This window comes from Dipodomys merriami, unplaced genomic scaffold (genome assembly GCF_024711535.1).
Source record: "Dipodomys merriami isolate MVZ:Mamm:240054 unplaced genomic scaffold, mDipMer1.0.p SCAF_19, whole genome shotgun sequence".
NCBI lineage: Eukaryota > Metazoa > Chordata > Mammalia > Rodentia > Heteromyidae > Dipodomys > Dipodomys merriami.
In genome coordinates this window covers 25,844,473-25,858,495 of record NW_027203270.1, presented here as the reverse complement: position 1 = coordinate 25,858,495, position 14,023 = coordinate 25,844,473, and the positions used below count along the sequence as shown (strand labels likewise).

Genomic DNA, 14,023 nt, shown 5'->3' with positions numbered 1-14,023 from the left:
ATATAGTGTGTCTCGCTTGCTGCTTTGTCTCTGTCCTTGGCTCTTGTTGGGGCTGAGCTTGATGAGGGTCAGCTTCTGCTCCTGCACAAGGGCTCAAGTTTACTGAGCTGAGAAGGGCTGATACCCTAGTCCTTCCTACAGCAGAAACTCAGGGGCCTGAGCTAGTGCTATCCCTGGAGAGAACAGCCTACAAGTCTGATGGTGACAAGAACTATCTACTCTCCTCTCCCACTGCATCTCTGTGGATTACCCCCTGAGTTCTGCCTGTGGCCCCTTCTCCCATCAGGTGGCCAGTGTGAGGAAGACCACAGTCCTGGATGTCATGAGGAGGCTGCTACAGCCCAAGAATGTAATGGTGTCCACAGGCCGGGACCGCCAGACCAACCACTGCTACATCGCCATCCTCAACATCATCCAGGGAGAGGTGGACCCCACCCAGGTAGATGAGGCCCCTCTATCCTGTGCCCTGGACCACAGCATAGAGCAGGGGCAGCCACCAGCGCTCTGTGCCCACCCTAGGTCCACAAGAGCCTGCAGAGGATCCGGGAGCGGAAATTGGCCAACTTCATCCCCTGGGGCCCAGCCAGCATCCAGGTGGCACTGTCAAGGAAGTCTCCCTACCTGCCCTCAGCCCACCGGGTCAGTGGGCTCATGATGGCCAACCACACCAGTATCTCTTTGGTGAGTCTCAGTTTGCACCTTTTCTCTAAGTCAGTTTTCTGACTGTGTCTTGTCCTCTACATCCCCATTGCCTCTGCTTCTGCTACCTTGCTGTGGGGATAACTCAGACCTGGTTCCCTAGCTGTGTGGGCCATAGTGCTGCTGGGTTTCTTTGTGACTCCTGCTTTCTGCATGCCCCAAGCTCTTTGAGCGCACCTGTCACCAGTTTGACAAGCTGCGGAAACGGGAGGCCTTCATGGAGCAGTTCCGCAAGGAAGACATCTTCAAGGACAATTTTGATGAGATGGACACATCCAGAGAGATTGTACAGCAGCTGATCGATGAGTACCATGCAGCCACTAGGCCAGACTACATCTCCTGGGGTACCCAGGAGCAGTGAGTTCCTCAGGATGAGAACTCTCATCTGCCTTACTGGTTGCCCAGGCCTGGCCTGATGGACCACCCCTCAGAGCACAGATCATTGACCTCACAGATCTCTCCCCCTACCCCCCAACACACAGTACCCTCTGTTGGCCTGGAGACCCTTTCCTTCACCTCTTACAAGAGCATTTATGTTACTAAAGGACTGGATCCAAATCAAGTCATTGTTATCTTTGGAAATTCAGGAGCTGGGGAAGATGTCTATTCTTTTTTCATTACTGGCAGGCCTACCCCATGCCCAGCACCCTCGACTCTGAAGACACCACCTCTTTTCTTTCAAGAGTATCATGAAATCAAACACTGTATATATAATTCTTTGACCTCCTAGGAGCAGGGATTTCTCTCTTTATAGGACAGGAACAGCCCCTGTTATGCCCAGATGCTATAATCCAACAGCCACATTCTAGTTTCATCTTCATCCCAGGAGCTATCCTCTACTTCCTCCCTTCTATTCCTACCTCTTGATATACTACTCATTCAGTTCTAATAAAGTAATAAAGCTGAGTAGTAAATATCTTGAGGGCTTGATCTGTGAGTGGGAGGTTTCCAGGCATGTGATGGTAAGGTAGCCTTTACCCATTCTACTTCTTACCCCTTAGTCCCAAGTATTAGTGTGTCACTCACTAATTACTTATCACTGTCATCTCTTTCTTTGAAGTAGGTTCTTTTAGTAGGGTTAGCTCTTCTTTCAAGGGCATAGAGGAGTTACCAACAGGTAGCTCACATCTGTAATCCTAGCTACTCAGGAGGCTGAGATCTGAGGATCCCAGTTCAAAGGTAATCAGGGGAGATAAAGCCAGAAGATTCTTATCTCCAATTAACCACCAAAAAGCTGGAAGTAGAGGTGTGGCTTGAGTGGCAGATTGCCAGCCTTGAGTGAAAGAGCTCAGGGACAATGCTCAGGTTCTGAGTTTAAGCCCCAGTACTAGTGCATACACACAAATAAATTAATTAAAAATAAATAAATCTCGTATATTGGGTTTGTGATGTCTGCTGTCTCCTCAGTGCCTAAGCCCTTGCCCCTCAGTGGGCCTAGCTGCCCTAGCCTCCTCTACTTAGGGCAGAGACGTGGTGTCTTAGCATTTAGAGCCACTAAATTCTGCCCAAATCTGAAAAACTAGAATTCTAGATTCCCAGTGCTCAGGACCTTTCAGTCAGGAATTTCAAGCTTGTTCAACCAACCCTGACAAGCAGAAACAGAGCTCAGGAGTAGATTGAGCCCTCACCTGAGCTAATTTTCCATGCCAAAAAAAAAAAAAGTTCTTATGGCTGCTCTTTGCCCCCAAGCTTCTATTCATTTCAGTCTCTAAGTAGTAGGCAACCAAAGATGGACCCGAACAGGGCCCAGAAGCTGGACACCAGAGGAAGAAATGGGCAGTGCCACGCCTAATGACTCACTGCTGTCCAGGCTCATTGATGTCAGGAGGCCACCCCCATGCCACTGAACAGGGACCAGAGGGTGAGTAACTCCCAGCTTCCCATACAGCCTACTTGCCTGCCCCACCCACCATCTTATAGCAGTATATGGCGAGGAGGAGGTTAAATACAGAAGGTTAAAGAGGGTGGCACTCTGTGGTGTCCAGAATCTCTTCAAGGCCTGGTGCAAACCCAGAGTGTAGGCGTCCTCAGGGGCGGGGCCCTGAGCAAGGGCGCTCCAACTTGTCCCACTGACTACTCTTCCACAGGAAGGGTTTGTGTAAATAAGGACTTTTTTGCTTTTCTCTTCTACAAATAAATTAAGAAACAAACTAGAAAATTGTCCACACCCATTGCAGCTCTTGGGTGTAGGCGTGCCCTGTCCCTGCAGGGCCGAAAGGGTCCATGGTTTCCTCAAGTCTGAGAGCAGTCCTGGCCCAGGCTGCAGGCAGGAGAAGTCGTGACCTTTTTGGCAAGCTCAGTCCTGCAGCTGCCCCAAGCAGCCAGACTGTCCCTGGGACTTGTCCAGGCCTTGGTGCTGACTGGGAGGGGAGGTGTCTGGCAGGTCTTGGCATGGAGGAGCAGAGATGCTGCAGGGCTTCTCTGGGTAAGGGTTGGCCAAATAGGCATTCACCAGATGCATGATTTCTTCCACCTAAGAGAGGGCAAGGGTCAGTGTGGAACAGAGGCCACTAGGTTCTCTTCTTTTTCTTCTCCTTCAGGCCCTAGGGCTCCAGCTTTTCTACCGCTACTCTGCATGCTCTGGTCCTGACAACTTCCTTTCCTCATCCCCACTCTCCTTCTTGCATTGTGTGCCAGTAATTCTTAATTTCTATTTCTTCCCTAACATGCCAACCTTGCTCTTCTCTGAGCCTTTGTACTTGCAATTTCCTTTACCTGGAATACTGTTCCCTCATCTTTGCATGGCTAGCTTAAGTGTTACCCTCTATAGACAGGCATGGTGGCACACACTCCTAGCACTCAGATGGAGGCAGGTGGATCTAGAGTTGAAGGCTAGCCTGGGATACATAGCAAGACCTTGTTAAAAGAGAAAGAGAGAGAGACAGAGACAGAGACAGAGAGAGAGACAGAGAGACAAAGAGAGACAAAGAGAGAGAGAGAGAAAGACAAGCCGGGCCCTGGTGGCTCATCCCTGTAATCCTAACTACTCAGGAGGCTGAAATCTGAGGATCGAAGTTCAAAGCTAGCCTCTGGCAGGAAAGTCCATGAGACTCTTATCTCCAATAAACCACTCAGAAAGCCGGAAGTGGTGCTGTGGTTCAAGTGGTCAAGTGCTAGCCTTGAGCTGAAGAGCTGAGGGACAGCACCCAGGCCCAGAGTTCAGGCCCCACAACCGACAAAAAAGAAAAAAAAAAAAGAAGAGAAAAGAAAAGAAAGGAAGGAAGGAAGAAAAAAGAAAGATGGGGCTGGGAAGGTGGCTCAGTGGTAGAGCCTTGCATGCATGAGGCCCTGGGTTCGATTCCTCAGCACCACATAAGCAGAAAAAGCTGGAAGTGGTGCTGTGGCTCAAGTGGTAGAGCCCTAGCCTTGAGCTGCAGAGCTGAGGGACAGTGTCCAGGCCCAGAGTTCAGGCCCCACAACTGGACCCACCTCCCAAAAAAAAGTAAGAGGGGAGGAGAGAAATTCAGCTGTTGGTGGCTCATGCTTTTCAGGAGACTGAGAATCATGGATCAAAGCTAGGTTGGGCAGGAAAAGTCCTTGAGACTCTTAGCTCCAATTAGCCTCTAAAAAGCTGGATGTGGAGCTGTGGTTCAAGTGGTAGTGCATCACCCTTGAGCAAATGTAAAGGACAGTTCCCAGACCCTAAGTTCAAGCCCCAGTACCAACACACACAGAATTAAACCTCCCTGAAAATCCTTCAGTCACTTCTTGCTACATTACTTTCCTTGGTAGCATTTATCTCTATCTTAGTCTTTGATTCCTTATCGTCTAATTCCCTCCTACTGAAACATAAGCTCTGGAGCTTGTCTTTGATTGCTGCTGGAAGCCCAGTGCCTATAGCTGTGTATGCAGAGCAGATGTTTAGTAAATGTTTCTTGACTTCCTTCCTCCTTCCACAGCCTCTCTTTCCACTCACCTGGGGACTCTGCAGGAGGAGCTGGCTCTCACCCACCCGCAATGCCAGAGTGTGGGGGCCTATTAGCTGGCAGGCGGCCACATGGCCATAACTGACGCTGTGGATGGGCTCTGTCTCCCCAGGCCGGGAGAGGGACATGGTCTTGGCTCCCAGGCCCAGGCATAGCTTCTGTGGAGTACCTCCACCAGGCTCCTGCAGACAGATCGGCAGAGTCAGGGGTGAAAGAGGGGATCCCGCAGCATTACTTTTGGTAGAGGGAGATCATAATGAGCAGGGAACTTCCTGACGCCCCCCGTGATTCACAGCTCGTGCCATGGAACGGGCTAAGACTCCTGGGAAAGTGCAGACTCCAGGGCTGGTGACTCCGGGCATTTGGAATGGGCAGGTGTGTTCGATGTGGGGAATGAAGTGACCCCCGCTGGGGCCCTGTGGCTCTGGGGCAAAGGTGTAGGGCTTGGGCCACCAGAGTTCCCTTCTCCCTTCTCCCCCTCACCGTGCTCAGCTCCAGAACGTCATACCGAGCAGCGCCAAAACCCGGACACTGCGCCGCCAGAGCCAAGTAGGCCGCCATGGCCTCAGCTCGGCCCATGCCCCGTAGCCGTTTCCAGCTGCCCAGCACCGCAGCTGCCGTGCCGGCACCGCCGCCTCCCTCTCGGCCCGCGCTTCCCGCCGCCGTTCGGTTGGCCCCGGCGCGCCGGGCCCGCTCGGCCCGCCTCTTAGCCTGACCCGGGCTCCACAGGGCCCCGGCCAGCAGGGCGGCGGAGGGTGGCGGCCTGGGGGCTGGGCGGGGCGGGTCCTCGCGCGGCGGGGCGGGGGGCGGCAGCAGGCGGTCCAGTCGCGGCAGGGGCGCCCGCGGGGAGAAGTCCCGGTGCAAGCTCTGCAGGCGCAGCGCCGCCAGGGCGCTCAGCGTGTCGTCGGGCGGGGGTGGCCGGCCGCGCAGCAGCAGAGCGTGGGCCTGCAGGGGAGACACCTCGCGTCAGCCCCGAGCGGCGTCGGGGTGGTGGGGATCGGAGGACGCTGGAGGTCGGAGCAACCAAAACTGATGCAAAACAACGCAAAACAAAACGAGGTGGCCGCGGGAAGGCGGGTTTCCGCTTGTCGGGGAGGTTCGGGGTGGGGGCCCGGGGGGTGGGAGGTCCCTCACCTGCTCAAAGAGGAAAGGCAATTCGTGGCTATCTGGGGACAGCCCTTCGGGGTGCAGAGGTCCGTGGAGACGTAGGCACAGTCTCCACCCCGAGTCGGGGGAGTCTTCCACTCCGATCTCCTCGGAGGCCGAACTGTGGAAGAGGAGAAGACCCGCTGCGAGGGCAGCCCCAGTCCGCCAGGCTCCCGCAGCTTGGGGAAGGGGCGTGGCCAGAGGGGCGTGGCCACGCGCTCGGGGGCGGGGCCGGCGGAGCGTTCGCCGACCTGCGACCCCGCGGTCCAACCACACGCCACCCGCAGGTGGGGAGGGCGTCGGTCGGTAGGTCAGTGACCAGTGGCTTGCGCTGGGTAAAGGTTAGCGATGGAAGCTGGGACGTAGATGGGCTGGGGCTGGACATTTACTTCTCAAACCTGGTGAGAACGTCGGCCACGAGGGTTCCCCCAGCCAGGGCTCGTTCCTGGGCTCCTCGCTGCTCATACAACGCGAATGCATTTCGACTCCGGGCCAAACCCAGCCGCCCCACTAGTTCTTGAGCCACCTAGAGCAAAGGGGAAGGGGAGGCGGAAAGTCAGGCCACCCACAAGTCTGACTGGGAAGGGCTGACCCAGTCACTAGGGGCTCTTAGTCCTATCTCTACCATTCCCTCCCTTACTGAAATAAGGATTCTGAGACTAGGGACAAACTTCGTGAGTAGCTGGAAGGGTGGATGGGGAAGAGGGAGCCTTTCTCTGGTCTCACCTCCCCGACTGTGGTGTGAGAATTGATGGTCACGGGGCAGGCGCCAGCCCCGGGACAGTGCACCGTGCACAACAGTTCCTGCCGTCGGCTCAGTGCGGAAATCTCTGCCAGCGATGGCACCAGCTCTCGGCCCCTGGTCCGGCTCAGCGCTTTCCGGATGAAGCGCGCATATTCCGCCAGTTCTGAGTCTGGGAGAGCCTGCTCAGTCCTGAGGAATCCAAGGATCAGGGCTTAAGGCTTCCTTTTCCTTCCTTTTCCTCTTCCTCTCACCGTCTTGCATTATAGTTTATTTCTTCTGGCCAGAGCTTGCTTATTAGCATGCATAATGCCTTATGTTCCATGTCCCAGCATCACACAAAAAAATATTTTATTTCATCTGGTTTCCTCCCCTCCAACTCAAGCTCCTTGAGCTTTCAGTGGAGCTGAATTACTTTCCCGGGGTTTCTAGAAGTTCTCTCCCAACTGCCTCACCCACTTCCAACACTCCAGTGATCTTCCTCCTCACTGAAAACGGAAGTGGAGCCACTTTATCACATTCTCCAGTCCTGAAGCTGGTCTGCATCACCCAGAACCAAACAACCTTTTTAGTATCTCCTCTGCTCTAAAGGAGCACCTCATTGGCTCATCTGCTCACACATGGCATATAACCTTGTCATTCCCACAGTGGCACAGCATACATTAACACCAGTTCTGATCTTGGGCATGTCCTTTCTCTTCTCTGGACCTAGATTTCACCATTTGCTAAACTCTTTACAAAAGCCTGCACTTCTCTCCCATCTCTTTTTGGACTGTGGTCTTATATCTGCCTCTCCCCTCTCACCTCTCCAAATGTCCTAGGAGATGGCCTCTTACGGCTCCTCCAGGTCTGAAAGTGCAGCTCATACAAGTGAGAAGCTGCCAGTACCGCAGGGTTGCAGGATCTTGGGTAGCAGGGAGCCCAGGAGGACCTGCAGGGCCTGAGGTCTGCTTAGCCAGCTGCAGGAAGAGTTCATCCCGAAGTGCAGGCAGGTCCCGGCAGGTTTGGAGCACACCCTGCATCAGGGGCCCAGGGCGTCGTGCCCCCTCCAGTGCCTGCAGTGCCAGGAACAGCCGCACAGCTTCCTCCCGCAGGGATGCATAACCTGGACCTGCCGGAGGGTGGGGGAGGAGGGACGGTTTGGAGAGGGGACACAGAGCTGCGCCCTGGGAGGAATGCAAGAACCAGGAGAAGGTCAGAAGGGAATAAGGGGACAAGGGATGGCAAGGAAAGGAAGGTATGAAGGACAGGAAGAACGGAGGGAAAGCAATGGTCCCACAGAACCAAACTCAACCCTTGCCTTCCAAGCAAGAGCACCCTCTCCCTATCCTGCTAAGCCTGGACTTTGAGTTAGTAAGGTAGAGGGAATGACTAAGGGACTTAGGTTCAAATTCCAGATTCTGTAACTGGGTACTGGGAGCCATCAATGTGGGCCAAAAAAGCGGGCTAGTCTGGGCATTGGAAAACCAGGGATCTTTCTAGCCCTCTTTTAAACCCATAGTACTTGAGCTGGTCACGACAGTATATTGAGCTAGGTAGCTGGTAAAGACCAGCACATTTTCCCCCAAGTGATGGCTTTCCCACCAGTTGTAAAGGTAATACGACAAGGTCTTAAGTGAGTAGTGGATGGGGGAGGAAGGAGAGTGGTGTAGGGAGGGGATCTAACCAAGGTGCATTGTATGTATCTATGGACTTGACAAACTGTAACTCTCCTTATACAACTAATTGATGCTAATAAATATGTAAAAAGAAATTTTTAAAAATGCAGTCAGGAAAAACAAACAAAAAAAAGAAGACAGTATAAACACCCCCTGGAGGAACATCAGTGGTCAGAATGAGACCTTTGGAGAAAGTGGTCACAATGGGCCCTTTCTTTTCTGTGCTAATCTCCTTTCCCTGCACCTTGACCAGCCCCAAGTTTCACCCTCAAGAGCCCTTAAAGACTCTTAATTCCCTGCCAGTTAAGTAATTCAGACCCTTACCTCTGGTCCACCCCATCCCATTCAGTGAATTTGGGCCAGTAGACCACTTACCTGGGGCGCTGACCTCGTAGGGCAGAGGCAGGAGGGGGGCATACAAGGCTCCACTGGTATGCCTCAGAATAGGGTTCCTCAGGTAGATGAGGGCCACTGCTTCTGGATCCCCACAACTCTCCTAGAGGCCAGGAAGAGAGTCACCTTGATGGGGGAAAGAGAGCTCTTCAAGAGCTCAGAGAGCCTTTGGGCCGACCATCTCTGAGGTCTCACTGGATTCCCCTCTCTCTCACCTGTATGTCCCTGAGCAGTAGCTGGGTAGGGGTCTCAAGTGGGGCCTTAGAGGCAATTACTTCACGCAGTGCCACCCCCCAGCGCTCTGCCTCTGCCTGGCGTGGGGAGCAGAGGCGGATGCTGTGTTTCCGGCCAGACACAGTCACTGACCACAGACCTGGTGGAAAGAGGAGACCCACCCTCAGGCAATCAGTGCTAGTTAGGACCCCTGCCAGCAAGGTAGGGCAGTTCCCAAGAGATCTCACCGGTTTCCTTGGGCCTACGCTCAGGGCCAGTCACTGAGCACAGGCTGGTGAGCACGAGACTCCCAAGGTGCCTTGCTCCCTTCCCGCTGCTGCTAAACTGGTCCAGGGAGTCTCGGGTGAGCACAAACCAGGCTCGGCGAGGGGGTAACCATGGCCGAGCCCCTCCTCCTCGGGGTTCCCGGTACAGCCAACCTGGGAGGAAAAGAAAAGAAGGAGCATCTACTGGAGGATCCTGGGGGGGAGGGGGCTAAGACTGCCAGCCCCCTGGGACACGTTGAGGGCAGTCCCCACCTTTCACAACCACGTCGGGGTCATCCTCCGGCAACCCCTTTTCTGGGATGAGACTCCAGGTTTCTTCCCAGCTCTGCAGCCTGGAGCAGAGAAAGAGAGTTGGGCAAGGCTGCTGGGCATCTGCTCAGCCTCCAGGGGGCTTCTTTCAGTAGGGGCTCCCCTGATAGCCAGGGGTGCCTGCTCCCAAGCTGGGCACCCATCCTCCAGCTGTGGGAACCACAGGGCCGTTCTGACCTTGCACCAGAAATAGCCTTGGACCCCTCCTTCCTCCCCACGCCCCCGGCTGGACCGCCCCCCTGGGACCCCTGCCAAAACCGCAGCGTCCGGCAGGCAGCATAGGGCCTCTCCCTTTTATTGCACAACCCACTAGGGAAAATGGCGAGGATGGACGTCCTGGGAACCTGCTGGGGTCTCAAAACTACAGAAGAGTACGGCCAAGGCGGCCAAGGCGAGGCTTACCTGTCTGAGACCTGTCCGCTCCTCACTGGCTGAGTTAGTGTCACGTCCAGGGGACCCTGGAGAGACAGGCAAGAAATGATCAGCAGAAGTCCTCCCTGAGCAATGCCTGTGCACCTCAGACAGTGCTGCTCAGGAGAGGGAAGGAGTGGTGTAGTGACTGGGCAAAGGAACCACTCTTTAAAAAAGCCTCGAGTTAACAAGTCAAAGCTGCTGCTTGGTCTCCATTCCCCTTTGAAGATGTCATCAGGGGTGGGATGGGATAGAAAGAGCATGGGGCCCAGACTCAGTAGAGCTGGGTTCCAATAACCAGCTGGACCACTAACTCACTGCGGAACCTGGCCCAACTCCCATCTTTGGGCCTTAGTTTCCCCATCTTTGGAACAGAAGAGGTGACAAAGTCCCTTCTTGCTGTGGTAGCCTGGAAACCACTCCCTCATCATTTTTTCTTCACCTACTCCACCTTTCTGGCCGGGGGCGGGCAGATGGTGGGTGGCACGGAGATAAATGAAGGGAAGAAGGACCTTTTTAGTATAGGGCTTTCTCCAAGAGCTTTATATGTCCCCTCACAGATACCTCTGAGAGTCAGGTGTGAGCAGGTGTAGGTAGGAATTTTGCCTGTTTCTCACACACAGCTCACCCACAGTCCCTGCCCTGGAACCTCCAACTGTAGTAGCCTGGGGTTTGAAAGAGAGACCTTAAATCCAACCTAAAGCCAAGCCAGGCAGGAATTGTGCCATGGTCCCAATGTGCCCAGACTGCTTGAGCCAGGATTGGGGAGGGAGCAGGGGGAGCAGGGACACCTGTCCCTGGGAGCTCCGGGGAGGGGTGGTGGTGGAGGTGGAGCGTCTGAGGGTGGTAATGGCGTGGTTGACAGAGCCGACCCTGCCCAGGCTGGGTGCTAGGGAACAGCCTAGGTCCAAGCACTTTCTTTGGGAGCAGCGCAATCCATCCGCCACACCTCCACGGAGGAGGGGGTACTGCCCCTCTCTCAGGCCGACCCCCCGAGTCGCAGTCCTCGGCTTCCCTCCTCCTTCTCTATATTTATCTGCCCTCTGCTTCGCCAGGTGCTGGCGCCGGCCCGGCAGAGCAGCCTGCCCCACCCGGGCACTGAGCCACCGAGCCTGCTGGGGACCCCTAAACAGGGGGGATGGGGGCCGGACCCAGGTCACAGCACACGGGAGTCTAGTTGCCCGGGTATGAGAAGTCGCATCAGGGACTCGAGGTGCTTCTATAACCAACCATGCCTCGGTTTCCCCACAGGGAGATCTGACAAAAGCCCAAAGCCAAGTGATCCTCACGAACCACTGTCCCCCGCCCCAAAGGGTTTTCCAGAAGCCTCACCAGGGAAGGCTGAGCGTTCGGTTCTGACTGGCGGGATAAGCAGAAGTCTTCAAAGAACCATAGCCCCAGGCTCCCTCTCCGTGGGGTCCCCGCCTCGGATCCCAAAGCTCCGATGCCTTTTCCCCCTCGCCCGGATCCCCGCGGTGGCAGCTCCCGCATCTGTCCCCCAGAACTCACGAACTGGGAGCCGAGTGGACCCAGGCGTTCGAGCCGCCCAGCCGGCCTCGCCACATTCCTTGGCGCTGGCGGAGGCGGAAGGAGACGGGATGGGACGCGGGCCCGGCGGGGAAGGGAGAGGCCGGGCCAGGTCGGGCCACGCGTGACGCCTCCTCCGCCTCAGGGCTCCCAGCAGGTGGACAGCGCCCAGTGTGCGGCGCGAGGCCCAGAGGCACATCCCCGGTAGGGCTGTTCCTAGAGCTCCCAGGGGCTCTGGCCTCCCGGCTGGAGTCTCCCCGCGACATTCCCCCGTTCGCCAAGAGCGCGGCTTTTGGCAGGAGTCGAGCCGGATCGGTGTGTGACGGCCGTTCGCAGTGAGAGGGGCTGAGCCAAGGCTCCAGATCCCCCCAAGACTTACCCTCCCGCCGCCCGCTGGACTCGGGGTCCGTAGCTCAAAGGTCTCCTCGTCCTCGTCTTCGTCCCCGTCCCCGCTAAGCTCGCCGTCCCCGTAGTCCCGGTGCAGAAGAGTGAAGCCTCGACGGCAGCACAGGAGCCACCACAGTCCCCCGGGGAGAGGCATCCGGACCCGCAGCCGGGGGACGGGGGCGCGGGCAACCCCCCCGCCCCGGGCCAAACAGCAGGGGATCGGAGAAACCGGCGGGGCTCCGACCAGTGCCGGGGAAATGGGGGGGGGGAGGTGGGAGGAGAAGGGAAAGGGGAGCAGGGGGGAGGCAATGTCCAGCGCTAAAGTGCTCGGAGGACGCTAGCGAGAGCCTGCGAGGGGCTCACTGTCTGGGTCCGCGAAGGGGGATGGGGGAAAGCGTATTGGGGGGGGGGGAGTTGGCAGAGAGCAATGTCCGGAGCGGGGAAGTAGTGTCCGTTGTAGTGTCCAGCCCCGTGGGGGGCAGTGTCCGGTGCAGTGTCCGAGGTGGGCAGTTGTCCAAGCTCCAGGGAGGGTCGTGTCCGGTAGGGCGTCCGGTGGCCGGGGCCCGGGCGGCGCGCGCTGCGCTCCCTGCAGCCCCGGGACTGGCGCGCTGGGGCCGCGAGCTCAGCTCCTGGACCCCGCCTCCCCAGCCCCCTCCCCCTGCGAGGCACCCCCCCCTTCCCTCTTCTTTCTCTCCTCCCTTCTTTACAAGGCAGGATCCACGTTTCGTCACAACCTCCATCTCCCAATCCCTATGCCGGGCGCCGGGCGCGGCCACCAATCAGAAACAGGAAGCCGCGGCGGGTTGCATCACGTGCTCCTGGCTGGGTGACAGCGAGGAGGGGCGGGGGGGGGAGCTAGAGGGAGGGGGCGGGGCGACGCTAACCACGCCCCCAGCCCGAGGTCGGACGCGAGGTGCCAGCGACGTCACGGAAGCCCGCCTTCCGTGCCCTGTTTTAACTCTTGGCTCACCGACTGTAAAACCCTCTTGAGAAGGAGTTCGGGGCAGCAAATGGCACTGGGCTGGAGGGAGGCTCGCTTGCTGCCCTCGGATCTCCTGTCCAGCTTCGGGGGGGGAGGGGTCCCTGAGGATGGGATGAGCCTCAGTTACTGGGGGCGGGGAGAAACTAAGACCTGCGCCCGTGACCCAGCTCTACGGAAGGCTTTGGAACGAAAGGAGTCCAGTTCCTAGATGTGAGTCACCGTATCTGTGAAGTGAAGAAGCCGAGGCAGGGACTCCCTAGTATGGAAATTAGATCCCATCTAGAGCTCACAGCTTCCTGGGCTCCACTAGGGAGACTGGCTTGGTATCCTCAGGAATTCTGTAACGAACAGGAAGGGGTTAAACGGGGCCCTGGGCGTCCAGGGCGGGGCTGGGGCGACAGCCGGAGACAGCGGGCTCGGGCGCGCGCGTTGCTGACTCAGCGGCGATTCCCGCGGTCACCGGTGGAGGGTTCCAGGTTAACCCCCCCTCCCCGAGGGCTGGCGTGCGGCACCCCTTGTGAGAATCGAAGCTCTTTCTGAGCCTCTCTTGGATCGTGGGCCTTAGAGGCCGAGGCTTTCTGTCTCTGCCGTCTGAGGTTCTTGGAAGGACTGCTAGCCCATCTGGGCGGGGCAGGACGGGGCGGGGACGTAGGGCCAGCACCTCCCTGGAGACCTCCTCTCTCGGCCCCGCCCTTTTCACCCTCAAGACTTCAGGCTGGGGCCGTGGGTACAGCTTTGCTGACCGGATGTTAAACTTCAAGAATTATCGCACGTGAACACCATCCTGCTTGTTGTGATTGTACAACACAATGACCTATCAATGCCACCATCTCTAGAGGCCATCCGGCCTTCGCCCCAGATGAAAGTGGCCTGCACTAAGATTTCCTAGGAAAGCCTTAAGCTTTCAAAGTAGTTCTTTCCAATGTCTAACCTCTTCCCTCTTTCCTGGGCAGCTCAGTGCATTTCCTCATGACCTGCTTGCCCCCCAGGGGAGATAGAGAAGACCAAGCATTCCTACCCATGCCTAGGATAACTCTTTAGAAGTCTGCAAATACAATTCCCTCCTTGCTGCCCCCACAGGTGAAAAACCTTTCTTGTCTTCTTTCCTTTCCTTCTTCCTTTCTTTCCTCTCTCCCTTTCCTTTCTCTGTCTCTTCCATTCTTTCTTCCTCTCTCTTTTCCTCTCCAAAACAGCCTCTTGCTATGTAACCAACCTATGCTGGCCTTGAACTCGGGCCTCAGTTTTCCCAGTCCTGTGATTGCAAACATGCACCAGTCCCATGACAAACTCATTTTTCCCCCTTTCCATCACAGAACTTTGGAAGGAATTGTAAAGTGCTAATC

The 14,023-nt window shown here is 56.4% G+C and overlaps 2 protein-coding genes across 8 annotated transcripts; one reads left to right on the top strand and one right to left on the bottom strand.

The window, feature by feature from the left end:
* The first annotated feature begins 223 nt into the window (after positions 1-223).
* Positions 224-1,060, top strand: Tubg2 (tubulin gamma 2). The gene is made up of 3 exons (XM_070026911.1): positions 224-439; positions 520-681; positions 863-1,060. The coding sequence occupies exons 1-3, from the start codon at positions 323-325 to the stop codon at positions 1,058-1,060; spliced, it is 477 nt and encodes a 158-aa protein (XP_069883012.1). The 5' UTR covers positions 224-322.
* Positions 1,061-2,792: 1,732 nt separating this feature from the next.
* On the bottom strand, positions 2,793-12,351 carry Plekhh3 (pleckstrin homology, MyTH4 and FERM domain containing H3). Of its 7 annotated transcripts, none has more exons than XM_070027985.1 (13): positions 11,691-12,351; positions 9,776-9,831; positions 9,317-9,396; positions 9,026-9,217; positions 8,780-8,937; positions 8,547-8,667; positions 7,318-7,624; positions 6,498-6,705; positions 6,170-6,297; positions 5,760-5,892; positions 5,109-5,570; positions 4,616-4,807; positions 2,793-3,172 (listed from the first exon to the last, which is right to left on the bottom strand). In XM_070027985.1, exons 1-13 carry the CDS (start codon positions 11,850-11,852, stop codon positions 2,996-2,998), a joined length of 2,376 nt encoding a protein of 791 aa, XP_069884086.1. In that variant the 5' UTR covers positions 11,853-12,351; the 3' UTR covers positions 2,793-2,995. The 7 variants fall into 7 exon arrangements, 5 of the variants coding, with proteins under 5 accessions (XP_069884086.1, XP_069884082.1, XP_069884084.1 ...); XM_070027981.1 differs by having other exon boundaries at positions 6,161-6,297; positions 9,026-9,244; positions 11,691-12,328; XM_070027983.1 differs by having other exon boundaries at positions 9,026-9,244; positions 11,691-12,328.
* Between the last annotated feature and the right edge of the window lie 1,672 nt (positions 12,352-14,023).